The 26,304-nt window shown below is 41.4% G+C and overlaps 7 protein-coding genes across 7 annotated transcripts; 6 read left to right on the top strand and 1 right to left on the bottom strand.

Moving 5' to 3' along the window:
- Nucleotides 1-30: 30 nt before the first annotated feature.
- Nucleotides 31-3,268, top strand: LOC135334132 (uncharacterized). The gene is made up of 11 exons (XM_064529198.1): nt 31-255; nt 310-588; nt 642-747; nt 804-904; nt 1,000-1,161; nt 1,474-1,567; nt 1,623-1,701; nt 1,756-2,242; nt 2,345-2,402; nt 2,465-2,891; nt 2,958-3,268. Exons 1-11 carry the CDS (start codon nt 145-147, stop codon nt 3,151-3,153), a joined length of 2,100 nt encoding a protein of 699 aa, XP_064385268.1. The 5' UTR covers nt 31-144; the 3' UTR covers nt 3,154-3,268.
- A 33-nt stretch (nt 3,269-3,301) lies between these two features.
- Nucleotides 3,302-8,128, top strand: LOC135333160 (uncharacterized). Its single transcript, XM_064528073.1, has 3 exons — nt 3,302-3,987; nt 4,035-4,321; nt 6,567-8,128. Exons 1-3 carry the CDS (start codon nt 3,818-3,820, stop codon nt 7,178-7,180), a joined length of 1,071 nt encoding a protein of 356 aa, XP_064384143.1. The 5' UTR covers nt 3,302-3,817; the 3' UTR covers nt 7,181-8,128.
- A 5,290-nt stretch (nt 8,129-13,418) lies between these two features.
- LOC135334117 (cation-dependent mannose-6-phosphate receptor-like) lies at nt 13,419-15,291 on the top strand. Its single transcript, XM_064529171.1, has 7 exons — nt 13,419-13,659; nt 13,902-14,077; nt 14,137-14,258; nt 14,332-14,450; nt 14,572-14,707; nt 14,762-14,812; nt 15,162-15,291. Exons 1-7 carry the CDS (start codon nt 13,523-13,525, stop codon nt 15,228-15,230), a joined length of 810 nt encoding a protein of 269 aa, XP_064385241.1. The 5' UTR covers nt 13,419-13,522; the 3' UTR covers nt 15,231-15,291.
- Nucleotides 15,292-15,348: 57 nt separating this feature from the next.
- LOC135334119 (uncharacterized) lies at nt 15,349-16,507 on the top strand. The gene is made up of 8 exons (XM_064529173.1): nt 15,349-15,514; nt 15,577-15,611; nt 15,667-15,787; nt 15,841-15,934; nt 15,987-16,020; nt 16,074-16,101; nt 16,154-16,229; nt 16,337-16,507. The coding sequence occupies exons 1-8, from the start codon at nt 15,458-15,460 to the stop codon at nt 16,393-16,395; spliced, it is 504 nt and encodes a 167-aa protein (XP_064385243.1). The 5' UTR covers nt 15,349-15,457; the 3' UTR covers nt 16,396-16,507.
- A 29-nt stretch (nt 16,508-16,536) lies between these two features.
- On the top strand, nt 16,537-18,118 carry LOC135334120 (uncharacterized). Its single transcript, XM_064529174.1, has 8 exons — nt 16,537-16,698; nt 16,783-16,817; nt 16,871-16,979; nt 17,315-17,408; nt 17,465-17,498; nt 17,737-17,764; nt 17,813-17,885; nt 17,948-18,118. The coding sequence occupies exons 1-8, from the start codon at nt 16,642-16,644 to the stop codon at nt 18,004-18,006; spliced, it is 489 nt and encodes a 162-aa protein (XP_064385244.1). The 5' UTR covers nt 16,537-16,641; the 3' UTR covers nt 18,007-18,118.
- Nucleotides 18,119-18,134: 16 nt separating this feature from the next.
- LOC135334118 (uncharacterized protein C1orf50 homolog) lies at nt 18,135-19,108 on the top strand. The gene is made up of 3 exons (XM_064529172.1): nt 18,135-18,320; nt 18,390-18,589; nt 18,712-19,108. The coding sequence occupies exons 1-3, from the start codon at nt 18,209-18,211 to the stop codon at nt 19,012-19,014; spliced, it is 615 nt and encodes a 204-aa protein (XP_064385242.1). The 5' UTR covers nt 18,135-18,208; the 3' UTR covers nt 19,015-19,108.
- LOC135334114 (armadillo repeat-containing protein 3-like) lies at nt 19,078-26,289 on the bottom strand. The gene is made up of 18 exons (XM_064529167.1): nt 26,083-26,289; nt 25,905-26,025; nt 25,726-25,851; nt 25,586-25,657; nt 25,476-25,526; nt 25,231-25,319; nt 24,899-25,061; nt 24,609-24,829; nt 24,528-24,558; nt 24,399-24,466; nt 24,147-24,340; nt 23,876-23,985; nt 22,893-23,169; nt 20,873-21,050; nt 20,408-20,601; nt 19,994-20,176; nt 19,682-19,838; nt 19,078-19,427 (listed from the first exon to the last, which is right to left on the bottom strand). Exons 1-18 carry the CDS (start codon nt 26,140-26,142, stop codon nt 19,233-19,235), a joined length of 2,490 nt encoding a protein of 829 aa, XP_064385237.1. The 5' UTR covers nt 26,143-26,289; the 3' UTR covers nt 19,078-19,232.
- Nucleotides 26,290-26,304: the final 15 nt, after the last annotated feature.

The raw sequence follows: 26,304 nt of genomic DNA, 5'->3' as shown, positions 1-26,304 counted from the left end.
GTAATCACATGTTTCAAGGAAATGGTGCAAAAATGTTAGGGGTTTTCCTTTGTTTATTACAGATTATAAAAAGAAAATTAATGAGTGATTATCAAAAGGTGACTATTCGTACTGCTATCCTAAGATCAAGAGTCTGTGCCACTGATGGGAGATAACAGCCACCATGGCGAGAGGACTAGGAGGAGATCCTCTGCTATTAAACTATTGTTTGGTCACAAAGAGGAGCCTGAGAGCCTACCAGAGAATAAATCAGAGGTTGGTCAATCTGTGTGTGTGTATGTGTACGTGTGTGTGACCTCCTATCTACAGGGCCTAGTGTTCAAGGACATCTGTGTGGATGTGGCTACCAAAAGAATACTGTGGAGTGTGTCAGGTCATGCCCGACCAGGAGCTGTGCTGGCCATTCTCGGGCCCTCTGGTTCTGGCAAGACGACATTGCTCAACACTCTGGCTGGTCAGGTCAAGAAGAGCTCTGGCTTGATGACACTCAATGGACGAAAGCTCACCAAGAAGAACAGAAGGAAGACCAGCTATGTACTCCAGGCTGACATATTTTTCCCTAACCTCACCCTCAGAGAAACCATCACCGTGAGTATGTGTACTATAGTGTTGTGCCCTATAATGAACTTGTGTGTGTGCAGTATTCTGCGTTGCTGAGACTACCACGAGAGTACAGTTTCAGAGAGAAACTCAACAAAGTGGAGGAGATCATCAAAACACTTCATCTGGAGGACTGTGCTAGCACAAGTAAGGAATATTGTCAACTATAATTATAATGGTACAATTTTTAACATTGTGTGCAGTTATTGGCAATCCACTGGCGAGGGGTTTGTCAGGAGGAGAGAAGAAAAGAACCAACATTGGCTGTGAGCTGCTCACTGACCCACACCTACTGCTACTGGATGTAAGTTATTAGGAGATTTTGCACTACTAGGAAAGAATGTATTTATGCATAGAGCAATTCGTGTATTGTGTAAACATCCTTGTTTCCCCATGCAGGAGCCCACGTCAGGTCTAGACAGCAGCAGTGCTCTGAGTCTGTTGGAGATCCTAGTCAGTGTGGCAAGGGAGGACAACAAGACTGTCATCACCTCCATCCATCAACCCTCCTCACAACTGTTCCACATGTTTGATGGACTACTCCTCATGGCCAAGGGAAAGGTATTGCACCATATCACATTGTGTTGGAAAACTTATTTGTGGTTTTGTGGGGCATTGCACCATTCATTTGTAATCATTATAGGCTAAAATTAATATTGTGGTTTTGTGGGGCATTGCACCATTCAGTGAAAGTAATATTATGTCCTCTAGTTTTGTTTTTAGCCAAAATTGCATCCTGTAACATCAAGAGTTCATGAACTCTTGGTAGCATGTATACAGCTTGCAAATAGCCCCAGGATACAGGCATGTAGCCTCACCATTGATACCTTGATACTTCCTGTACATTGTTTACCCCCACACACAATATATTAGGTTGCCTATTTTGGAGCAGCCTCAGAAGCCATGGACTATGTAGCCAGTGTAGGACTGAGGTGTACCATGCATTACAACCCTGCTGACTATCTTCGTGAGTATATCCCATCTCATTGGACAATTGCTTATGATTGTTATTTCCCATGCAGTTGAGTTGGTGAGTGTGGACAGCAGTCGCAAGGTGCTCATTGGAGAGGACCCTAAACAAGAGGAGAGGCCAGTCATCAAGTGAGCACATCCAACTGCTCTAATAATATTGTATTTGTATTTATTCTCTCACAGGAAGTGGTGGCAGAAGCTCTTCAGTCGTTCCCCCCAGCCCCTCCCACCAGCAATTGATGATGTAGAGATGCAAGCTGAAGTTGATGTTAAAATTGAAGAGTATGCATCAAGCCCTCGATTGTCACGCCCACCTACAGTGTCTGTCGATGACCCTTTGAACCCTGACGTTGCTGTTATTTCATCCAAGAGCACAGTAAATCACTTAGCTCTCCCAGACAGTGGATTAGGTTCATCAGAAAACAGTAGTGAGACTGTATCCACCCACAGTAACGAGGGGGAGGGGAGACACATCCCCCAGGACCGCAAGTGGGCCACTCGATGGTACTGGCAGTTCCTTGTACTCATTGTACGCACATTCAGAGAGTCCCGACACAATCTCCTCTCATTCCTCAACGTGGTGCAAGCTGTACTCTTGGCTGTTGTCGTTGCTCTGGTCTGGTTTCAAGTGCCCAAAATAGAGAGAAGCATATCTGACGGATATGGATATGTGAGTTAGTTGTTTGTGTTTAGTATGACTATAGATGTAGATGAATATTTCGTTTATGTATGGTATGACTTGCCGGTATTGAATTTTACTTCCATTTTATAGCTATTTTTCACGATAATCTTCTGGTCTTTCAACTCTACATTTGGAGCAGCTTTCACTTGTAAGTACCTAATCAAGTGCGTACTTATAATTTATTACTAAACCCCCCCCCATCCACTACAGTTCCTAGTGACCACCCAGTGGTTACCAAAGAACGGGCCAGTGGCACATACCACCTCTCAGCTTACTTCATGGCCAAGCTTGTCAGTGAACTGCCTCTCATGTTGTTCGCCCCATCACTCTTCCATATCATCACTTACTTTATTGTCGGTTTGAATAGCGGAGCAGATGGGTTCTTTGGGACCTGGTTCACTCTTATCCTCACCTGTTTTGTGGGTCAATCTCTGGGCTTGTTCCTAGGAGCTCTTATCATGGATCTAAGGCGTATCATAGTTTATGGGGCTTTGATTGTGTTGTCGTGTATGTTGCTGGGCGGTTTCTATGTGCAATCTCTACCATTTTGGCTGCAGTGGGCACAGTATTTGTCCTTCATTACGTACAGTTTTAGGAGCAGTCTCCAGATCAACTTTCCACCTCATGTGCAATATAGGTGTGTTCAAATTGTGTAGAAATTATGCTGCAAGTGTTCAACTATCTTTCTCTTCTCATATTCCAGTTGTGCTGAGATGTCAGAGTATGCAGTGTGTAGTAACTCCACTGGCAATGCCACCATCTCAGGGACGGACATTCTGGACGGCCTCGGAGTGGATACACCGTTTTATGCTAATGTCCTCGTCCTCATTGGTATTGCTCTGTTCGTCCGTTGTCTTGCCTACCTCAGCTTGAGGTATCTACACAGACCAAAGAACTGAACACTGTTAACTTTATTTATACTCAAATATCTCATAATCTCATGTGATTTTTTTTGGTTGTCATATTTATTGTTGAATTAAATGTATTTTATGATATGAAACATTTTACATTTTGTTTGCAAAAACAGAAACTGTGTAAAGTCCGTATGGCAAGCGGTTTGTAACATAAAGAAATGATGGCGTTATGACGTTTGAATGTTATAACATGACGTACGTGACCTTATAACGTGGCATACAGCATGACGTACGTGACCTTATAACGTGGCGTACATAACCTTATAGCATGACGTACGTGACCTTATAACCTTTTCATATGCACATGCGCATAAGCAACCTTGCATGCCTTAGCTTTCATAACAAGCTAGCTAGCTAGCTAGAATGGCTGAGCAGGATGAATTGTTTGGAGCATGGAGTCAATACTTTATTGATGTCAGTAGATTCCTAGAGAACACAGAACATCAACATGAATAGCGAATCGAGAATTTTGTGACTATGTTTTGTCAAGACTAGAAGTTTGTCTGAGTACTTGCATGCAACTATCTGATCAAATGCTGCAAGGGGGTTCTGAAGTTGGAGAAGAAGATGAGCTAGTAATCAATCGAATTTGGCTCATCTACTAGAGTGCCTGAGAAGTGTACACAGACAGTGGGTGCAATATGAAGAGATGTTGGATGTAGAAACCAGCAAATTCCAGTATCAAGCTGCTAGAAGAATCTTGGGAAGAGGAAGACCTAAGTTTGAAATTGAAAAGGAACAACTAGTGTACCTATCATCACTAAATTTTAACTGGACTGAAATTGCGGCCCTGCTGGGTGTGTCTTGTATGACCATATATAATTAAGTTTTTGACTGATAAACATAAGTAATACATGTTTTACTAGTGTATACAGAAGACGAGTTGAGTTTGAATTGCTGGATGACTCTGCAACAACTTTATCAAATGATGAGCTCAACAGAATTGTCAAGGAAGTTCATTCAGAATCCCCGACGTTAAGAGTCATTATGATGGTATGTGGAAGGCTGAGAAGAATGGGATTAATGTCAAGGGATAGAGTCCGATGTTCTCTAAGGTCATCTGACCCATTAAGTGCAGCTTCAAGATTGATGGGTGGTCTTAGTCGACGACAGCCTTACTCAGTTGCTGGTCCAAACTCCCTCTGGCATATTGGTGGGTATAATTATTATTTGTACAAGTTTTTGTAAATGCATATTGAAAACTGGAACCATATACATGTAGATATAATTATAGGAAAAATAGGAAAGAGGGATTATCTTGTCCCCCGCAATAACTTTAAGGCCTTACAGGCCTTCTTTAAGTCTCCCAAAAGCTTGATGTTGATTGTTGGAAAATAGCTAAAGGTATCCATGTAAAGCAGCCCTCCAAATATGGGACATGCACGGCCCTCCATAATATGCAATTTTGTAACCTCTAAAAGTACTGTATAGCAGGTTATTTCGGGTTATTTAGTCAGCAGGGTGTCATTTACAGGACTTTGAAGTAGCGAGTGGAAATAAGGGGGGTCTAAAAGTCACCATAATTATTTCAACACCCTGTTTAATAATTAATAACAGAGACATGACTGGTGTTCATTCGAAGGTCGATCTAGGATAAATTCTAGTGGGTTTTGAGATTGCCTTTCCATATTCCTGAATGCAGATGTTTAGGGGGGGAGCGGGAGGAAGTCCATTCGTGGATCTTATTTTCTGCTTGCACTGCAGGTAAAGGTAGTCAAGGTCGCTGGGTAAAATATTCGTGGTCCGGCTATACTGTAGCGACTGCTGTGTTGACAATATTTTTGTATGTCACATTCTAAATAGAGGTCAAACTATATAGCCTCTATAGAGAAACAACGATCAAATATGCAACACCAAGACTTCAACATAATTTTTCAACCTCCAAAATTAGGCTTTAAAAGTGTCACCTTAGATCGAATAAATATACGGTATCATCCTTTTGATATTCGTCAAAATCTGCCCTTGTATAAAGCCCACACTCAAATATAGTAGTAGCCTCTAAAATTAATCCCCATCTTCAGTGCGATAAAAGCCGCTCTCAAATAGTAGCCTCAATAAACTTTAACCGTAATCACCTCTGAGTCATATTGATACTGGTATCTACAGTAGCTGCTAGCTAAGTAGCAGCTTTTTAGTGTAGACTTTCACATGGTAGACTTTGAGTTTGTGCAGGTGAAAAGAACTTACCTGCTAAACCACTTCCTGTTGAACTGGTATGCTACTTATCAAAGAGTTGTCCCAGCGTAGAACTAACCACAAATTACATAATGCGTGGATGGATGCCAAACATTTAGCCGCGACAAGCAGCCATAGATGTGTTTGTAATTGAGTCTGCATGGTAACATTAATAAATAAGCGCGAGTATTAATTTGTGACTTGTGTATTCTTATCAAAGAAGAGTTATTCCGTGCGTGAGATTCTTTACGCACGGTTAAAAGTAGCCCTTTCCAAAGGCAAAAAAGGAAGCGGTCTCATTTTACTGGAGCGTTAGTAGACGTAATGAACACCTTTCTGGTCTCTCGAATTCTAATTGCTAGCAAAATATCGTATATAGCTGCAGCCTCTGATCAAGTAGTACGAGTAACAAGCAATGGCAAGGCTTCTAATTGGCCCTTGCCTGTGTTTGTTATGAGTGTTCTTAATCCCTTATACGAGTAACCTAATCGTTTATGATGCCGTTCTCAGCAATTTTAATAATATTTTTAGCCGCAGCTGTTGTTTGAATCCTGTGCAATTACTGATCCGTATGTGATACGCTTTTAATTACCCTGGGCAGCCCCGTAAACCCAAACCAGTTAGACCATTATTATGCCTCGGTGCGCATGCGCAAGCGAGGTATACGTTTGTGTGTCTATGTGTGTGTAGACTGCAATCAAGTGCAAGTAAGAGTTTCTATAGGCTTCTATAGTCATGTTTACTTGGATTTTAATTCGTGGATTTGCAAAATAATGCTTCGTTCTCGAGTTACGCCTAGTTTTGCTTACTTGGAATGCCATTGCAGTCTTTTCAGAAGCCGGGCACGTAGCCAAACTTATTTACCGAGTGTTGCTACTCTACTTAGTAGTTAGCTCTGCACTAGAATGCTAGCTATTGGTAGCTGCATTACAAGAGTGAGAAGAGAGCTGCAAGGCTCTGCTGATGCAGCCATTAATTTTAGACTTGAACTTTTGGCATCGATTGTTTTATTGTTTAAATAATCATGGTCAATCATTACCCACTCTAAGTTTGCATGCAGCAAAATCAAAAATGTTTATCATGTGTATAAAAGCTATTAGTAGCTTTATGTTATGTAGCTTTGGCATCTCCATCGAGGCGTCAGCACCTGCGGTGCTTTCATTATAGTATTGACTAATTTTCATCACATTAAAATTAATTATGGTTGAATTATCTTGTTTCAGATTCACATCATAAGCTTATTAGATGGAGAATCGTCACTCGTGGCTGCATTGACGGCTGCAGTAGGCTGGTGACTTTCTTGAAGTGTTGTGGCAATAATAAATCGTCAACCGTGTACGAATTATTTTTGTGTGCAGTTCAAAAGCATCAGCTGCCATCTCGTATAATTATAAGAATGGACCAAGGTGGGGAAAATGTATTGGTGGCACGTCACATGTTAGGACATGATATGAGGAGTGTGATTGTAGGAGCCTCGGTCCATAATCAACGCATAGAGCGACTATATGGAGGGACATGCACCGCTGTGACTATTCTCTTTTACAAGCTGTTTTACTTTATGGAACAAGTGGATCTATTAGACTGTTTGAATGAGACGCATCTGTATTCCCTTCATTATGTGTTCATTCCACGTATTAATCAGGCACTTGCACTGTTCATTGGTGGATGGAACCATCACTCAATCCGAACTGCACACCATAAGTCTCCACACCAGTTGTTTACAACAGGGGCACTACTTTTGCAGCACGACTCGCAGCTTTGGATTTTTTTGAGAATGTGGAGGAAGAATATGGAATTGATATGGAAGGCCCCATCCCGTCTCAGGGACGTTCTATAGTTGTGCCTGAGGTGCCAATAAGGCTAAGTTCAGAGAATTTTGCTCTCCTACAGCAAGCTGTTAATCCGTTAGCACCTTCTGATGAGTTTGGCATTGATTTGTATGAACAAGTTTTGCAGTTTATGTCAACGATTACGGTATAAAACATGACCATGATGACTCAATTTTGATGTTATTCTTACATAATTATTATTTTGATGCATGCCATTGTGATGCTCAGTAAACAAAGCTCATAATTATCAACATGAAAAATGATTAATGAGAGTATGCATGCAGTACATAGCTATAAGCCAAAACAATACTACCTATATAATGAAAGGGAGTTATTGTTAGAATTGACGATAATCATATAATTATTATGAACATCCATGAAGGTGATTGATTGAAATGAAGGATGACACTGAGAGTAAGCTAAGTATAGCACAGCAAAAACACATATGTTATATGGGATGCATCATCGTATTTTAGTGTTAAAATGACAGAAATTTATGTCATTTCTACATTAAAATAATTTCAAATGATGCATTTTATTTGAGATGTTTTATGTTATTATAACATAATTATCTGTTTTTACTGTGTATATAGCCAAAACAATTATGACGTGATCAGCACAAATAATTAAACTTAAGAAGTTCAAGGTCCATTCAGGGAATAGTAACATAATGATAATGACGATACTTAATTAAGAAGTTCATGGTCCATTCAGAAAGAAGTTACAAACAGTTCATTACCCATGCAACAAAGGTCATTGTCGTTGAGGATTGCCATCCACTTTCCGTGAAATTCGCTATAATTGGCATACGAGATTGGTAGCTTTAGCAAAGCATCACATGTGTTGTGCGCACAGGGCCTCCTGGCCCACTCAGACGATTGAATTGTACGATGATACTGCTGACAGACAATACACTGCTCCCAGTTGTGAAGTGAAGAAATCGCTGAAGCAGATTAGTCGACATGTTGCCAATCAATATCTACAAGATAGCCACCAACACGCTCCTCAGCAGGATTCACCAACACGGGCAGTTTGATAATGCCAAACTTTCTTTGGTGAGACCGTATATAAGCATCCTATAAATGGAGCACATGCATGCACACCTTCAACAGATTGCACTGATAATAGGCACTTTTATTACATTTATGAGCTAGAATAATAGGGAGGTTTTGAAATACGTACAGGTCAATATACGAGTCATAATTATAGTATAAACATATTTTGTAGGCCCGGAAGTACTGCATGGTAGGTAATATTATCTCCTATATATTGTAGAATTAATAGATAGAGGTCATATGCATAAATTTTATGGCCATTATTAGTTTGTGTTACTTGTGCAACGACATGGGGCCTATATGCCGTGTTTTGGAGGCAATTATAATATAGGCTGTTAACTTGAGCATAAAAGAATAGCTAGCATGCATATTACAGTTCAATATACATGTACCAAAAATGAATTTTTTACGAGCATTGTATATAGTGGGTATACATAAACTTCGCACGATGACTGTTTAATAAAAAGGTTTTCGCAGATTTAATTTTCACAGAATAGCGCAGCCTTTCTGCAGCATACATGCATGCATGCGTTAATCTTGCATATAAATGTTCGCGGTACATGCTTATATAATCAGCAAATTTAATCAGTTTATTAAATAATCAATTCTCAACAATAACGCAAAACCTATAGTACTGGTAAGTGTACCCGATATCCTTGCATACTGCATGCTATATAGGCGGGGAAAATATCTTTCAATGAAGTAAAACATGTAGTAATATCATGCATGTTACAACAATAATAACAATTAACACACCACCAGAGATAGGTGTACAAGTGTATAAATTATTACAAGTATATAGTGTAAAGATAAAAATTAATAGTTTAGTATTCGTGAGGAATAGTAAGTCCAACTTATAGTCAATGGCAGCAGATAGAGTTAATGATCATTGATGTTTCTTCCTGCGTGTTAAAGGAGATGCGGCCAATACAATTGTGTAGCTATAGATTAGACTCATGCATAAAAAAACTATTTTTGCATGCAATGTATGCGTGTGCATGTTCAAGACATGGCAAGGTACATTCCAAATTTAATCTACATCTGAATTGTCGTAGCTTTATATTATAGCTAGCCTCGATCCCAGGCCGAGTTTTCGCTTTTATAACGTTTAGGTGAACAACTATAGGCCTGCACTAGTTGTCTGCGCATGCATGCGCCAGTCATTCAAGTAGATTAAAAATTAGACTAATGGATATTTTTGTTCACATTTATATTCGTGTACTATCGTACTAGCAGTCAGTATCCCGTTTATCATTAATCGATTGGAATGGCTCTTAATTATTTAGAAAACATTATTCTGAAGACAGAAGAACAAGTGAGGAGGCTACAAATCTTGACAATTAAAGCTCGTCAAGGTCAGATTTGTTGTGTGGTTCTATCATATCAAGTCATTTTTGTTTGGAAAGATCTAGATCCATCATTGGTATAATTATCTTATGGTGGATGAAGTGAAGAGTGCATGTGAGCTAGAGGACTTGGTGGTGCCATCATCAGGGGGATTGACAATGACCTGTTTAATACGACACATTTAATTTACATCGCATGTACACATATATTATTATAGAATGTCTATACTTCTCTGCACAAGAGCAATGATAATATCCAGCTATCCCAACAGTGCTCCTCTTTTCTACTAAGGGAGGAGACTGGATAGTGTGAGGTAAGGTTGAAACCCTCTTTTTGTCTTTGGTAATCTTTCCTATACTCACAGGACTGGAGTGTATATGTATACCTGTTCATTCGAGTGTTGTTTCTGGCAGCTCAGAGCCATGAAGAGAATCTACCTTTCTCAAACATAAATTATGAGTTACAAATAGAGGTCTAGAATATCAGAGAGGTCCAGCAGCCTGCTAAACCTTCATAATTTGAGGCATTCAATCATCATCCATGAAGTTACATGCCCTAGCTGGGTCACTATAATCATGCTGCAGCACAACTGCATGGCAACTCTCCTTGTGAAGCAGCTCTCTATAATGTGTATACTATATGTACCATACGGGTGGAAAATTTTCAATATTTAGAACATTTCGCGGGTAGTAGGGTGTTGTGGCACCTATCTTGCATGCGCATATGAAGCCTTCCACGGGTTCTAATTTTCGTGTTCTGCATGCAGCCACCCACAAAAAACGCGAAATTAAAAAACACCTCGAAATTTTCCACCGGCATACGGTATCTGTGAATTTTCTATAATACAATGTATTATTGGTTAATTAGCCGACACAAATACAATGAAAATTTTAAGCATGCGCTGACAACTATATAGGACCATAGTTAGTTCTGAGACACCAGTGACAAATTAAATCTTATTTCAGAAAACACATGCATGGCATTAGCCTCGATCCCAGGCCGAGTTTTCGCTTTTATAACAGTTAGGCGAACAACGAGGCTAGCATGGCATAAACACAAAAATCACGTGAGGATAAAATATACATAATAATAATTTATAAGATTTATAAGTAAATAGGTTCAACGAGTTTAGAGTTCAGTTACTATATACAGTTTATTATTCCAGAGTGAACATTAATTTTATGAGCTAAAAATATAGCATAACATTGCAGTCTTACCAGGATTTTTATATATAGCGGCTTTAGTAGTTGCCGATTATTATTATCCTTGTGTATATATATAATTCCATTAAACGACAGATTATCGTTTCTTGTTGGTAGTGTCCTATACACCAATTTCAACAGTATCATAATATCTGACAAACCACTTTAAAGAAACTCAGGTACTCAGATTTGCTTTGCTTTCTTTCTCTATCTTTATTACCTGGAATTCTTAAGAACCGTTAGTTCTAACACTTCCATTCATATTGGATACTTGTTGCACATTGGATAAGGAGTGAAGGCTATTGAGGGTGCATATGCATGGTATTGTAGCAGCTATAAGGTGAATCAACAAATCTTAGACCTGGTATACATAATTGCTGATGGATCAGTGGACCAAAGTGGCCAACTTCAATTTAGAATCTGGTGCGTATATGAAATTAGGTTCTGCTGCCATGGCTATGAGCTTTTACACAGTGCATGCGCAGTGGACCAAAATGGCCAAGTTAAATTTAGGACTGCCATCACAGAATCTGGTGCTATCAGCTCGTGTATGCATAGCTATCACTGGACCATGCAAAGTGAAGTGAGCTCTGACAGTCTGTACATGAGGTTCCATTCAGCAAGCTTTTTTTAGGTGATCAATGCAGTTATACCAGGAACAGCTAATATAATTCTAGCTTCCTGTAAAAGGTATAAATAAATTATAGCAGATTAAATATAATTATTGTATCTATAGACCAATCGTTACTGCATGAGCTGGACTTGATCGAAGCATAATTATAATTATATATAAGCGTACAGATCTTAACACAACAATATACCTATAGTGACCATGTCCACTCTATCAGGCAAGCTGCTATTTCAGAAAATAGCCAAGGCTTAAAAACTCACGCTGGATACAGCATTATTATTATAAATGGCCGCACACTACCATGCATCTCAACAGCTTAATTCAATCATAGATTGAAGAGTTATAGGGATAGGAAACGGTTGGTATCTCGAGTAACATCTGCGCTATATACGCTGCAGTTTAATCGAGGCCACCACAACAATATCTATTTCTACACCCATGCAGTGCATAATAAACTACAAGTAACTGTGCTTAGTCCGTGCAACTCACTTATATTTCAAGGTCTATACCTATTGTAGTAGTCATAACCAGCACGCTTACACGTTACATGTTCCAATAGCTCTAAAACAGCCTTGGGAACATATATAACTTTATTGGAAAGTCTCTTTTTACTGGGTGTGGTCAGTCATTAGCAAGTACTACACGTGGCTCATGGACTAGGCGTGTTATAAGTTGCTGAAAGAGATGATTTCTCGAGGAAACACAGCTTTGGGAGTTACCCGGCAAAAATGTGCTTAATAGCCTCATTCATAGGGAGTAACGCGGATAATTTTCGAGGCTCCACTGCAGATTCAATGTAAAATCATCACGTGCACCACTCCGCTTCCTATCCCTCTAACTCTTCAATCTATGATTCAATCAACTCAAAAACCTGAATGGAAAACACAACGATAAAACACACTTTATTAATTTGCACACACACATGCATGCAATACCATGCACATACATTGTTAATCCAGCCACACTTAGACAGTGGAGCTTGGCAAGAATAGCGAGGTAGCCACATTTCAGAAAATAGCCGCGGCTAAAACGACCCTACCTCGAATCTAATGACTGCATGATTTTGCGGTGCAAAGATAATGCTCTTGTCTGCCAAACTACACCCAAAACGTCACATCCGGCCGTAATAAAAATAAAAACGTATATATCACATATAGTTAGGGGCAGCCAGAACTGGCAGGTATACATTTCAAGGCAAGTGTGTAGTATAAACAACTATAGCTAGCAATCCGTGCCAAACCAAATGGCGGGTATATTGAGGTGGCCGTACTTCAGAGAGCCAGAATAGCGAGAGTCGATGATACTGTACACACATAATATACTTTATACCCACCTCATGATAGTGTTCTCCTCTGTGGATCATTCAGATCACCACAGTCTTGTGTAGTCAGAGAGGGAGCCGATTTTAGAGGCTCTGCCTTCAGTTGAGAAAGCTACTGTAAAAGGTTTCTTCACAGGGCACTTGCATTTCCTCCACAAGGAGATTAATAACCAGCCAAATAGCACATTCACCAATGCTAGTATATACATCAGTGTTGTGATGATTGAGGGGAAAAATAAACTGCACTGCACTTGTGAAGAGTTGAGAGTAAGGCTTCCACTGTCTGTTTGTACATCAACGGTTATGATTTAAAGTTGAGCCGCTTACACCTTTTGCATCATCACAACACCATGACATCAGGAAAGAGAGTTAACAGTCTCTGATATAGAGGGACATCCAGCCACCATGTATAACTGCAGTAGCACTCGTGCTCCAAGGAGGTCCACATACCTTTTCCACTTTGCGCATGCGCGGTTCCTTGCACATCCTACATTACGTGACGTGCTTTACAGCATGACGTGAGGGCCGTAAGGCCCTCACGTCATGCTGTAAAGCACGTCAACGTCATAATAATACTTATGTTACAAACCGCTTGCCATAAGTCCGCTTGCAATGTGCGGTATGTTCTCGAGGAAGGTTGCGAATAATTATAATTTATAACCTTTGACCTTTACAGAATAGAAGTCATGTGACTACTGTGTACTATTTAGAATTTTTCCAATCCTCAAGTGTTTCTCTGTTGTGCAGCAAGTTTGGCTATTTTTACCTTCTATTTCATCTATTTAGTTTCTAACATGACAGTCCGAGTGTCTCTATGTGTGTCAGTCCTCTGTGTGCTGTTTCTTATCTGCTCTGCGGCTGATGTAGACGAGAATTGTAGAACCAAGCTCACCAAACTAGACCCACATCTCTCAGCCTACATGGGTCAAGTGTAAGGCCGAGCCTCCCTCATAGATACTATAGTAATTTATTGTATCTATGCTCACATACTAAGCTCTGTACTCAGAGGAGGTCCGACACGAGTACCTCGATTTGGCTAAAATTCACTTAATAATTAGTCACATGCAACAATGACTTTATTGTTGAATTTTGCACGTGACCAAACCTAATCGAGGTACTTGTGTCATACCTCCTCTGTTCTGTGCTACTTCCAGCACTGTCTCCCCTCTGCAGATTCACTATAGAGGCCACTCATGACAATGACGAACACTACACCTACCTTGTGGGTGTGTGTGTAAATCCTGATCCTGTAAACTCAGACTCTGAGTGTGGAATAGTCCAATACAATACTACCAACCCAAGTAATAGACACTGTGTGGGGAAAGTAAGCACTGCACAAGTCTCCAGAAGTAAGTATTATATCGTTGCTGTTAATATTAAAGCTATTTCACACATCACGCACCTCTAGCTGCTGATGGTGTCTGGATAGAGCTCACTTATTCAGGTGGTGACCCCTACCACACTCACTGTAATGGGGCCGCACGATCAGCACGTCTTATCTTCCTCTGCGACCCCCTCATCAACGGAATGGTGAGATCGTAGTGTGTGCTAGCTACTCAGGTAGCGAGGTAATGTTCATGCATTGGTGTCTATGATGTTACAGGGAAAGTTTGACTTCTTAGAGGAGAACAGAGATGAGAATGTGTGTTTCTACACCTTCAGTCTTGCGGCCAAGGCTGTGTGTGGTTCCCTCCTCTCAGCAGGTGACATCATCCTCATCTTGTGAGCCAACCCTGCTGTGTTGTGTATGCTTTCAATGTTTATATTGTGTCTTATCTCTCACTATATACACACATTAGTCAAAACAAAAAGTACGTTTTCATAATCCCCTCCCTCTCAACAGATTTGCTTGTCTTGCACTGTTGTGGGCTGCTGCCATGCTGGGAGGTTGTCTGTTCAAGAGGTTCATTCAGGGGGCAAAGGGACTAGAGCAAATACCTCTCCTTGAGTGGTATCGAGAGTTTGGAAATCTAGAGGCGGTGAGTTCTCATGATTATGGAGATTGAGTTACATGACTGTTACTTGTGTTGTAGGATGGCTGTGATCTAGTATGCAGATCAAGAAAGAGATTAGTGCCAGAATACGTAAGTAAAGTCTATTTGCGTTGAGTTCGACCCCGGAAGTTATGTGGTCAATTATGGCTTCATTTTTATGCTTTATGTGGTGGACAAGTATGCCTGGGACTTCTACATGGAAAATGCTAACTTTTAGCTGGTTGAAGCTTACCAGCTCTACAGCATATAGATAGAAGCGCTTTTTAACAAGGAATCCAATGGTATATAAAACTTTGAATTTCAATAAAGTATGACAACTTTATGAAGGTCAAACTCAACACAAATGGACTTTAGCTTCCTCTACACACTTCCCTCAATGTTGCAACAGCTATTACTACGATCCTCACCCCACACACCCCACACACACACACCACTACAGAGGGAGCCAACATTTGGAGCTGACACAGATGATGAGGATGAGAAAGATGACAACCTCCTGCCCATGTGAACACCATAGCTACATAGACCATGTCTCTAATATTGTTGTGTGCATAAAGTTTTTCACATTGTCATATTTTGTGGGTGGGGCTGGCATCACGGGTCGTATTTTATGGGTGGGGCTGGGAGTTCCAAGATCATGTGCAGTCTCCACCGGCCACCAGCTTGTAACTGTCTAGCTACCTCTCTTGAATTAATTGTGTACTTATATAGACAGAGCCATATTCAAGAGTGAAGATGTCCTCAAGAAAGGAAGCTATCCTGGCTGCTGCTCTTCCCGTGCTGCCAATCCTGGTGAGATATCTACAGCTAGCCATTGAAGAGCTTGCAATGCATACATTTCTGACTCCCTACAGATACCACTGGGGGTGCACTTTGTGCTTGTTTCATTGTAAGTTTGATTCCAAATTAACTGGAAAGTACATCAGTTCATTTTATTTTCACAGTGTGTTCCTGTATGTTGGAGGTACTGTCTGGCTGCCAGCGTACAGTTTTGTTCACCTCATTCTCTTCCTGGTGGGTTTGTGGGCCTGTCAAGATAAGACCTCTGTCATTGCAGCCATTGCGGTAAGCCTGGGAATGTCACTGCCGGGTAGTTAATGAACTCTCACTGCTCATAGCTGGTGGTGGTGATCGTATTCAGTGGACTCACCGATATTATTCAGTTGGGGCTGTATTTCCCTTCCTTCGAGGAGGCCAATGGCAATGGAGGGAGTGAGTTTATTCAGAGTGATATTTCTTTCAAACCCATGTACATATTTTATAGGTCAGGGTGCACGTACATGGCAGTTTTCTGCAGCGTAAGTTCTCAGTATGTTAATATAAAGCTATTATGAACTTATTCCATTGATAGGATGTGCATTTTTAATCTCCTGTTTAAGGTGAGTGCCTTTGTTCCATGACCTGGTGTAGTCATGTGTTTGACTTGTGTAGCCTGTGTCTGCTGCACTGGTGTGTGTGGGCGTGTACTTCAGGAGTGGAGGACGCCTTCCTGGAGTACTAGGAGGAGGTGACTCCACACACACACACACACACACACTCCACATCTCACACACACACACACTCCACACACACACACACACCCACACCACACACACTCCACACACACACACACAGGGGGAGCTGGTGGAGATTCATACAACACCATACATGGATCTGATGAGACTAATGAGTAAACGAAAGACAATAGCTGCTTAGATTCAGATAATATGTTTTTGATTTATGCCATTTGTAAACTGATGTTAAGTGTTTAGCATTCACTTTGCTATCAAAACAGAATTGACATTATCATGTGAACTGTACTATACTGGTGAAGTTTGTGCAAATCTGCACACCCCTTACCACACCCACACTAGACTAACTAGCTAGCTAGCTATAGGGCCGGCTAGGGCTAGCTGATTCAGCCAGAGGATTCAGCCATCATGTCCAACAAGGCAAGACAAGTGGTCAACTCCAGCCTTCCAGTAATGCCAATATTGGTGAGCTGTGTGTCAGTTGTATACAGCATATGCTAGATCTACACTGTTGACATTTTACCAGATGTTCAATGTATGAATATGCAGATACCCATTGGAGTCCACTTCATTCTCGTGTCCCTGTGAGTTGGACTGTATCTACATAGCTATCTATACCTCATCCCCTCTGTTGCAGTGTACTCTTGTCTAACTTCCTCCCAGCCTACTTGTACGTTCACCTGATCCTGATATTAGTGGGACTATGGGCCTGTCATGATAAGTCCTCTGTCCTAGCAGCTGTCTCAGTGAGTATGTCGAGGGTATAAACTTTGGCAGAATGATCATTAGAAAGGTTTTCGCGGATTTAAATTATAAACGTTCGCGGTACATGCTTGATCAGCGAAAACCACAAACATTTATACCAGGGCTGTATTGAGGGGGGTAATCCCCCCCTAGGATCTGGCAGACTCATTTGTACTACTAAAATTCTGATGACTTCGCCCCTCCTACATTTTTAATTTGCCCAATTCGCCCCCCCCCCCCCCCCGATCCAAAATCCTGGATGCAGCCCTGTATACCCTCAAAGTATACCCGCTATACAGTGTATTCAATAACAGCTAGTGTATTATCCATGTAACAGGTGATTGTGGTTGTGTTGGTGGCAGCAGTGCTGGATATTGTACAGCTAGGCCTCTACTTCCCAGCGTACCAAGCTCAACATGGCAAGGGGCAGAGTGAGTCAACCACTTCACTGCGCTAGTCGCTCTATTGATATTATAATTATTTGCAGCTGAAGAGGATCATACTTGGCAGATAGCTGCAGCGTGAGTGGTCATAAGTACAGTGGAACCCCTCTATAACGAACACCTTTGGGGAACAACATTTTGGCCTTTATACAGAGGTGGCCTTTATTGAGAGGTTGTTTTGTACACAAACTGTTCATTTGGGACCTGGGTGCCTGGCCGTTATATAGCAGCTGGCCTTTATTCGGAGGTGGTTGTTAACAGAGGTTCCACTGTATATTCATTGTATATATTTAATTAATCATTTTTTTCCTCACAGAATGACCGTCTTTAACCTGTTATTTAAAGTAAGCCTCAGTATCTTATTACTATTGCTTTATACACTATGCCTACAGCCCATTACTGTGGTGTTGGTGTCTGTGTCTGTGTACGTGCGAGCTGGAGGCACATTGCCGGGAAGACTGGGAGGTAATGCTTTAGTCTCCATTATGGCCACCAGTAACTGATTGTCCCCCCCCCCACGATTGCAGGTGGTCAAGAGAGAGGGGGGTACAATCGTATCCCAGACTCACCCCAACATGAGAACTAACAGAGAATACATGCTCAACTATTCAACCTGATTTATATAATTATATGCATTTGTGTGTGTGTCCATAATTATCATGTCTTGCCGCTTTTACATCATGTTTTTATGTTTTTTGCACTGTCAACTTTGTGGGTGTGGCTGCCTGCACGCTCCAGCAGTAGACTAGCTCATAACAGTTTGCAACGGCACTCTGATACAATCAGCAATGGCAGACTCTGAAGCAAAGATTGCCCCACCATCCAGCGCTAGCAGCCATGGACAAGAAGCTGATAAACTGCTCCTCATTGAGAAAACTGATCAACTCCTCACTGGTGCTGGTGAGAGAATTCCTAACACCTAGATAAATAGATTAAAAATAATTATATCAAAGTTTGTTCATTCTGTAGCTGGAGGAGTGAAGACTGTTCCATCCAACCATAGTCTAACTGGTCAAATGGTGGATCCTCGAGCGGTTCGTCGCCATAACGACCCGATGGACCTCGTGGAGCTGGCCAGGGCAGTACAGAATGCTGACAAGTTTGTGTATGCCACCACCTCAGGCAAACTACAGGTCATCGTGGACACCATACGATCTCTGCAAGACCAGGTGAGAGCAGTTACTGGTGCACTTCCACACTGGGAGTGCTAAAATATCTTAATTAATACATTTCTGTATTCACCCCCTCCCCCCCACACACACGCGCACACACACACACCTCACACACACAGGCTCGGCGGATCCTGGAAACCTCCAAGAAAGACAACCAACTTCACCATGCTGCATGTAACTTCAGCAAGATCCCTGGCAAGACCTACCACTTGTACGAGAGGGGAGATGGCTCGGCCTACTTCAGTATGCTCGCCCCCTCGGACTGGGGTGGCTCCCCCCCTCACACGTTCCTCGGCTCTTATCGTCTGGAGCACGACCAATCCTGGACCCCCACTGAGCAGCTGGATGAACGATCCAGAGACATTGCAGCCATTGATAGAACCATCCACTCTAACTCTGCCATTGGCTACATTAATAGCTGAACTGTTTTCTATAGTTACAAAAATTATAGAGAATTAGTATTATGATCATGTTCCAATTCATCGTTTGCTAATAAAATTAATTATTATTCAACGACATATTCAAGCTGTTCAAGCTTCCATATAGGTATAGCTGCTTTAATTATTACGATCATTATTTAATAATTGCAATAATTATACGCAAAATATTAACAAGTTAGGTATGATAATGTAGTGAGTGCTTAGATAGTCAGGTATTGAGCAGCTAAGGGAGAGGTGTGTTCCATGAGAGCTCCGGGTGAGAACACCAGGTCCACTACACACACTCTCACACTCTCACTCTCATCACACTGCCCCCTCACTAACACCTCGTTCCAATGACGACCATACTCTCCACGCACCAGTGAGCAGGGAACACCCAACTGATCACATAAAACCTGCACACACAAAAAAACAATAATTATTAGATAGTTACCGTACTAAGTTATCAATTGGTTTTTATCCTTTCACCTCACTTGAAATAATTGTAGAGAAATGCTACAGAGCCTATAGTGTGGTCCCACAGTGTACACTGTAGGTAGTGGTTGACTTGTTTATGTTTTAAGGTTTGCATTTCAGGTGAGGTGAAAAGAGTACGTTGTACATTATTTTATATGGACAATAATTAGAGTGTGTGTATGGGATGACTGACCTTGTATAGAAGAGCTCTGTGTTGGAAGCCGCCTGCTTTCACCTCCCCCAGAGGTACAGCTATTGACTGTTGCTCTCTCATGAGTTGGCCTTCAGGGAGCTCAAAACCAAACGGTCCACTGCGTTCCAATGCTCCTCCAAAACTATCAGCCACGTACCTTGAGTGTGGTGTGTGTGTGTGTGCGTGTGTGTGTGTGTGTGTGTGTGTGTGTGTGTGCGTGTGTGTGTGTGTGTGTGTGTGTGCGTGCGTGTGCGTGCGCGCGTGTGTGTGTGTGTGTGTGTGTGTACACTACATGCCAAGTGTAGTACTCACTTTGCCAGCTCTGTGGCCTGATCCTCGACGCTTCCCAGGCCTGCAAGGTTCTCCCGAGTGTATGCAATGTGTGCCCACAGCCCAGTGTCCAGGCCTAATAGACCAGGCAACTTCTCACTAACTGTGGAGGGGTCATCAGATATCTCAGAGATCCGAGAGTCACCACGTTCCATCTTGCCTTTCCTATAATAATAGAGTACAATTATTCAATTAATTGTTATACGTAGCAGCTGAAATGCACAGTACCGTAAATTGATGTAATTACAGCGCCAGAAAAAAATTTTTATTTTTGCGAGACTATAATTATGTGCATGTATAAAACAATTGTAATTATGGCCGAAAACTTCGAATTTCGTTTAATTAGAGTGGCGCTGTAATTACATCAACTACGGTAATATTCATATTAATTATTACTTTTTGGATCCCTGTTGTCTTGATTTGGTGCGGTTTATACCAACTGACTGAGAGGCCTCCAAATTGACAGAGCCCTCCTCTGGTGGAGGGGGTAGTTTGGCCAGTAGACTAACAGTCAGCACTGGCTGATGACATGTCACTGACTGACTCAGGAGGTCAGAGAGGGAAGTGTACGGAGTACTGCCAGACAGAGCCTGAGGAAACACATACCGTATAGCGGGATATTAATTTTTAGTAATTTCAGATTAGAGCATTAAATCGGAAAATTAAAACTGCGAAATTATTAACGTGCAATTGTTTCTACGTCACCATTCTGAGCTGTACAAATTATTTAGAAAATGAACACTTGGTGGTTGGTTATATATATGAAAATTTGTACCAGCAAAAATTACCCTGTACATAATTCAGCTATGTGTCTATTACACTGGCGGGGGACAATGTATACATAGCTACAGTTACACTCACAGGTCCAGGGTCAAAGAACTCTGTGTCCCTGATGATATCGGTGTGGTCCAGTCTACCAGATATCCAGTACTTGGCTGGGAGATTGGAGGAGAGCAGTTTGTGTAGTGCCATCCTAGCACTCTCTATGAGAGCATGGCCAGTAGCCGTAGAGCAGAGCCTCTGCACTAGGTCCAGTCCTCTACATAAAGACACAATTAATCATGGCCTGACCGGTTAGGATACTAAAGTATATTTTACTGAGTTCGACCCCGGAAGTTATGTGGTCAATTATGGCTTCATTTATGCTTTATGTGGTGGACAAGTATGCCTGGGACTTCTACATGAAAAATGCTAACTTTTTATGGGGGGTGATCAGTGCCAAAACCTCCAGCTCTTTTTATTTAGCACTAAAATCATTTGCATAGTGAAGTTCTACATACAAATGATGCGCTCTCTCTAATTTGCATGGTGAAGTTCTACATACAAATGATACTCTCATTTGCATGGGGAAGCTCTACATACAAATGATACTCTCATCTGCATGGTGAAGTTCTACATACAAATGATACTCTCATTTGCATGGGGAAGTTCTACATACAAATGATACTCTCATTTGCATGGTGAAGCTCTACATACAAATGATACTCTCGCATTTGCATAGTTAATTTGCTAAACTAGAAACTACTCCCCTTTCACCTAAGAAAAGGCTCAGGGGAGAGAGTAATCTTTTTTAACTCCGTTATTGGACACGCCCACTTATGTGACCAAAAAGGATTGCCACATGAGCGGGAGTGTCCAACACGTAGTTGATATGTTAATTAAAATGTCCGCTATACTAATTGTGTCCTCCTTCAATATGCCACTATAAATTTACAGTTGTCTTATATAGGGGCATGCGTGAAGAATGTCACGCTCCCACGTGCACAATGTTAACGTCCTAACAACTTGCGTGCTACCACTCACGCATGAATTGTACTATTTCTGCTGGAATCAAATCTGAATAAACACCCACACATTATGTAGTTATAGTGGTTTGTTCTAATTGTATTCCAACCTTCCCTTTTTCATCCGAGCCCTTCCTTATATATGAAAAAGGGAGTGGTTTCAAGTCAATGCAAATATATATGAGAGTGTCATTGTAAAACTAACAAAGCTTATCATTTGCCATGCAGGGTTATTTGTATGTAGAACTTCTCATTTGTATGTAGAACTTTCATCGTATGTAGAACTTCACCATGCAAATAAGAGTACCATTTATATGTAGAACTTCACCATGCAAATAAGAGTACCATTTGTATGTAGAAAATCACCATGCAAATAAGAGTATCATTTGTATGTAGAAAATCACCATGCAAATAAGAGTACCATTTGTATGTAGAGCTTCACCATGCAAATAAGAGTATCATTTGTATGCAGAAAATCACCATGCAAATAAGAGTACCATTTATATGTAGAACTTCACCATGCAAATAAGAGTACCATTTGTATGTAGAAAATCACCATGCAAATAAGAGTATCATTTGTATGTAGAAAATCACCATGCAAATAAGAGTACCATTTGTATGTAGAACTTCACCATGCAAATAAGAGTACCATTTGTATGTAGAAAATCACCATGCAAATAAGAGTATCATTTGTATGTAGAAAATCACCATGCAAATAAGAGTACCATTTGTATGTAGAGCTTCACCATGCAAATAAGAGTATCATTTGTATGCAGAAAATCACCATGCAAATAAAAGTATCATTTGTATGTAGAAAATCACCATGCAAATAAGAGAGAGCGTGTCATTTGTATGTAGAACTTCACCATGCAAATGAGAGTATCATTTGTATGTAGAACTTTACCATGCAAATAATTTTAGTACTAAATAAAAAGAACTGGAGGTTTTGGCACTGATCACCCCCCATAACTTTTAGCTAGTTGAAGCTTACAGCATATACATGTAGATAGAAGCGCTTTTTAACAAGGACCAATGGTATATGATTTCAGTGAAGTATAACAACATTATAAAGGTCAACCTCAATACTTTACACATACCCCAGTTGTCCTATTGCAGTAGCTACTTGACTGCTCTGAGCTGCTATGGCAATGGTCCAGGCTGTCCTCTGCACCAGCTCTCCTGATGGTGACTGTAGACACGTCAAGAGAGGGGGTACCCCGTTGCATTCCAATAACAGTTGCCTAGCAATGCAGTCACAACTGAGCATGCCCAGTGCCTGCATAGCGCTGGACTGCACTCTGGTGTCAGCAAAGGAGAGACAATCAACCAGAGCTTGGACTGCCCCAGAGTTAGCTAGCTCAAAACGAAAGGCCTCTGTAGAGAGATATGCAGTATTATAATTGTGACTCATTTTGTCTCTTTCTATGCTTTCAGAAAATCATACACATTGGATCAACGGTACTAAAGTTGTGAAATACAATAGTTTGGACACTCTTTCAGCTGCTATAACTTAGATTCCGTGGATCCACTATCAATGATTTTATGATTCTCGGAAAGCTTAGAAAGAGACTTTTCCAATGGTATCATCAAACTTCATATTTGAGAGAAAAAAGTATTTGCTAATTTAGCCAGACCATGAATAAAATAGCCCATGGTCCAAGGCCGAAAAATGCCAAATTAGGGTCCCGACGAAATTTTGAATTTAAACACATCATTTGAAAGGTCTCCTTCTAAGCTTTCAGAAAATCATAAAATTTTTGACATTGGATCAACTGTACTGAAGTTATGGCTGTTGAAAGATGTTCAACTACACCCCCCCTCATAACAATGGTTCGGGGATTCTTTTAGCTGCCATAACTTGAATTTCGTGGATTCAATATCAACGATTTTATGATTTTCGGAAAGCATAGAAAGAGACCTTTCAATAGTATCATCAAACTTCAGACCCACATTTTTTTTTACGATTTGGTTAATGATCTAAGCACACTACCATTAAGCACTCTCAAGGAGCTATAAGCATGCATCTTTAACACAAGTTATGGTCTCTGAAAGTAACGTAACTTCAGAATGTATATCTCACCATCTGGGGCCATTGTAGCCACACACTCGGCAGCATACTGTCTACAAGAGGCAACCGTGTCTTGAAGAAGTCCTACAAGCAATTCCACTCCTCCAGCATCTTCCAACATCCTACAAGTAAGGGGCAAGCACACAATAGTTAAAATTATGTCCAAAGAAAAACACACGCCGAGAAACAGAGCGTTTGGGCCCGAAAGCAGCCACTGATCAATGGTATATCAATACAAACTATCTATTTAGTTTGAACGTTCTGGTGTTAGAACCTGGCTTACTTGCAGTTGGCTGGAGCGTCACAGACAAGAGTGGCTAGTGTCCTAGTTGCTGCTGCTCTGACCTCATCCTCCTCCCGGCCCAAGCACTGGGCCAGACTTGTCACACAGCCTTCTGTACCCATCACCTGCCTGCTAGATGATAGAGCAGCCATCTCTGTCAAGCCCTCACATGCACCAACTATAACACAAGGATCCTGTGGGAGTAGGATAATTGTTAGTAACCTTCACATTGTACATAGGTGATATACATACCTCACTGGAGAGCAGATCTAGGAACGTTTTCTCCACTTTCTGCTCATGGAGAATGCTTCTATTGATAGCTATAATTATATAAAATTATAGTCATAGTTAATAAATTACGGCAATAGACTATTCACTTACCATTGGTAGCTGCTTTAGCAAGAGTTTTAGTCTGTGAAAATCAACAATTTAATAAGATAATTTTGCGCCAAATGAGCTTACAGATTGTTTCTTGACTTCTATAACAGTGCTCTCTCTGATGTGTGTGAGTAGCTGCATTAGTAGGCCTGATCCTTGTAGGGCAGCCATACTGTCTGCATCCTCCATTATCAGCCCCAGTACACACACAGCCAGCGTGTGCAGATCAGACCAATCCTTCTGACCCAAAAATGACACAATCTTTGTGAGACCATCGCTATCAATGATGGCTTTCCTACAACCACCTGTGTTCACACAAAAAATAAAATACAACTGGAAATAAGTCCCTTAGCTACACATGTGGACAGACTTACTGTGGTAGGCGCAAGAATGCAGAGCGTTGAGGCACAGCTCTTGAATGATGGCATACTCGGAAGAGAGGCAGTCAAGAACGAGAGGAAGAGCTCCAGCCTCCAGTAGTGCAGGACGGGATTCGTAATATTCAGCCATTAAACTCAAAGACTTGATACAGTTACGCTGTGTGTGTGTGTGTGTGTGTGTGTGTGTGTGTGTGTGTGTGTGTGTGTGTGTGTGTGTGTGTGCGCGTGTGCGTGTGCGTGTGCGTGTGCGAGTGCGTGTGTGTGTGTGTGTGTGTGTGTATGTGGGGGGGGGGGTGATAGCAATGTGGTGTATAGTTGCTCCTTACCTTAACATCAGGGTCTGTGGATAGAGCCAACTTCACGAGCTGGTCTTGTGCAGAGTTTTGCAGTAGCTTCACCTTGAAAGTGTAGTCACCTAATGAAGTGGGTAATAAAATAGTACTGTAAAACGATAGAGTATGGTCCTGGGGAAGAAAAAATGGTACAAAATACAGGGAGGGCTTCAGTATAAATACACGGATATATAATACAAAATACAGGGGGGAGGGGGTTACTGTGTACACACATGTACCTGCCAAGTGGGTGATTGTGAATGATGCTCTCTCTTGTGTCATCAGCTCCTCTGTATAATGGGGTAATCAGCTGTGTTAATGAGAGGGGCTACAACAATCAACCCCTCACCATCAGGCGTGCACAGGGCCAGTAATGGTGGAATACAGTCACACTTCTTGAGCAGTATCAGCCTCACCTCAGCTACAACCATTAATACAAACACAGACAGAGTGTGATCATACAGTAGACACATGGACACAGTCTCTTACCATTTCTGGCCATGGATGCAAGACAGATGACACTGAAAGAGCGTACAGCTTTATCGGGTGAGGAGAGAAGATTCACCAGTGGACACACAGCACCAAGGTTGTTTAGCTCAGTGCAGTTGGCATCAGCTATACGGATATATACATTACAGAGAGTAATTATACATAGCCAGAGAGCTTACATTTCTCGATGAACTTGTGCATGACCTCACAAGCCTTGCACACCACCACAGGCTCAGGAGAGTCCAGCATCAGCAGCACTGTGCGAGGATTGCTAGTCGACACCTCCACTGTCTGGAACTTCTGCAGGAGGGTGTTGTCTTAATATACTGTGTCACCCAATGATAATGCATACAGTACCTCATCCACGGGAGGGGCTTTGTCAGCATCCTTTTTCTTTGGTGTCTTGCTTTTAGGCATGGTGGATCACAGCATGCATAGGTTCTAACTCAATGGCAAAGGCCAGGTAAGGTATTTAGCTAGTTGTCATGGTAACAGGGGGAGGGGCTCGTAGTCTACAAAAGTGTTTGGTCAGCACAATGACGTGGTCAAGGCATTGTATTCTTTGGTTTGTGTTGATTG

This window comes from Halichondria panicea, chromosome 3, assembly GCF_963675165.1.
Source record: "Halichondria panicea chromosome 3, odHalPani1.1, whole genome shotgun sequence".
In the NCBI taxonomy this organism is placed as follows: Eukaryota; Metazoa; Porifera; class Demospongiae; order Suberitida; family Halichondriidae; genus Halichondria; species Halichondria panicea.
The sequence above is the reverse complement of the archived record's forward strand: the minus strand, read 5'-3'. Positions and strand labels throughout refer to the sequence as shown.

What these genes read in the sequence shown, in the direction of transcription:
- LOC135334132 (XM_064529198.1), top strand. Translation starts at nt 145, where the DNA reads ATGGGAGATAACAGCCACCATGGCGAGAGGACTAGGAGGAGATCCTCT. An exon ending in GAGGAGAGGCCAGTCATCAA is followed by an intron (nt 1,702 to 1,755) that starts GTGAGCACATCC and finishes ATTCTCTCACAG; the next exon opens with GAAGTGGTGGCAGAAGCTCT. An exon ending in TATCTGACGGATATGGATAT is followed by an intron (nt 2,243 to 2,344) that starts GTGAGTTAGTTG and finishes TCCATTTTATAG; the next exon opens with CTATTTTTCACGATAATCTT.
- LOC135333160 (XM_064528073.1), top strand. Translation starts at nt 3,818, where the DNA reads ATGTTGGATGTAGAAACCAGCAAATTCCAGTATCAAGCTGCTAGAAGA. An exon ending in GTGTCTTGTATGACCATATA is followed by an intron (nt 3,988 to 4,034) that starts TAATTAAGTTTT and finishes ATGTTTTACTAG; the next exon opens with TGTATACAGAAGACGAGTTG. An exon ending in AAACTCCCTCTGGCATATTG is followed by an intron (nt 4,322 to 6,566) that starts GTGGGTATAATT and finishes ATCTTGTTTCAG; the next exon opens with ATTCACATCATAAGCTTATT.
- LOC135334117 (XM_064529171.1), top strand. Translation starts at nt 13,523, where the DNA reads ATGACAGTCCGAGTGTCTCTATGTGTGTCAGTCCTCTGTGTGCTGTTT. An exon ending in CACTGCACAAGTCTCCAGAA is followed by an intron (nt 14,078 to 14,136) that starts GTAAGTATTATA and finishes ACGCACCTCTAG; the next exon opens with CTGCTGATGGTGTCTGGATA. An exon ending in ACCCCCTCATCAACGGAATG is followed by an intron (nt 14,259 to 14,331) that starts GTGAGATCGTAG and finishes ATGATGTTACAG; the next exon opens with GGAAAGTTTGACTTCTTAGA.
- LOC135334119 (XM_064529173.1), top strand. Translation starts at nt 15,458, where the DNA reads ATGTCCTCAAGAAAGGAAGCTATCCTGGCTGCTGCTCTTCCCGTGCTG. An exon ending in CACTTTGTGCTTGTTTCATT is followed by an intron (nt 15,612 to 15,666) that starts GTAAGTTTGATT and finishes TTATTTTCACAG; the next exon opens with TGTGTTCCTGTATGTTGGAG. An exon ending in CTGTCATTGCAGCCATTGCG is followed by an intron (nt 15,788 to 15,840) that starts GTAAGCCTGGGA and finishes CACTGCTCATAG; the next exon opens with CTGGTGGTGGTGATCGTATT.
- LOC135334120 (XM_064529174.1), top strand. Translation starts at nt 16,642, where the DNA reads ATGTCCAACAAGGCAAGACAAGTGGTCAACTCCAGCCTTCCAGTAATG. An exon ending in TTCCAGTAATGCCAATATTG is followed by an intron (nt 16,699 to 16,782) that starts GTGAGCTGTGTG and finishes ATGAATATGCAG; the next exon opens with ATACCCATTGGAGTCCACTT. An exon ending in CTGTCCTAGCAGCTGTCTCA is followed by an intron (nt 16,980 to 17,314) that starts GTGAGTATGTCG and finishes TCCATGTAACAG; the next exon opens with GTGATTGTGGTTGTGTTGGT.
- LOC135334118 (XM_064529172.1), top strand. Translation starts at nt 18,209, where the DNA reads ATGGCAGACTCTGAAGCAAAGATTGCCCCACCATCCAGCGCTAGCAGC. An exon ending in TCAACTCCTCACTGGTGCTG is followed by an intron (nt 18,321 to 18,389) that starts GTGAGAGAATTC and finishes TTCATTCTGTAG; the next exon opens with CTGGAGGAGTGAAGACTGTT. An exon ending in TACGATCTCTGCAAGACCAG is followed by an intron (nt 18,590 to 18,711) that starts GTGAGAGCAGTT and finishes TCACACACACAG; the next exon opens with GCTCGGCGGATCCTGGAAAC.
- LOC135334114 (XM_064529167.1), bottom strand. Translation starts at nt 26,142, where the DNA reads ATGCCTAAAAGCAAGACACCAAAGAAAAAGGATGCTGACAAAGCCCCT. An exon ending in AAGCCCCTCCCGTGGATGAG is followed by an intron (nt 26,026 to 26,082) that starts GTACTGTATGCA and finishes ACCCTCCTGCAG; the next exon opens with AAGTTCCAGACAGTGGAGGT. An exon ending in CACAATCACCCACTTGGCAG is followed by an intron (nt 25,320 to 25,475) that starts GTACATGTGTGT and finishes CCACTTCATTAG; the next exon opens with GTGACTACACTTTCAAGGTG.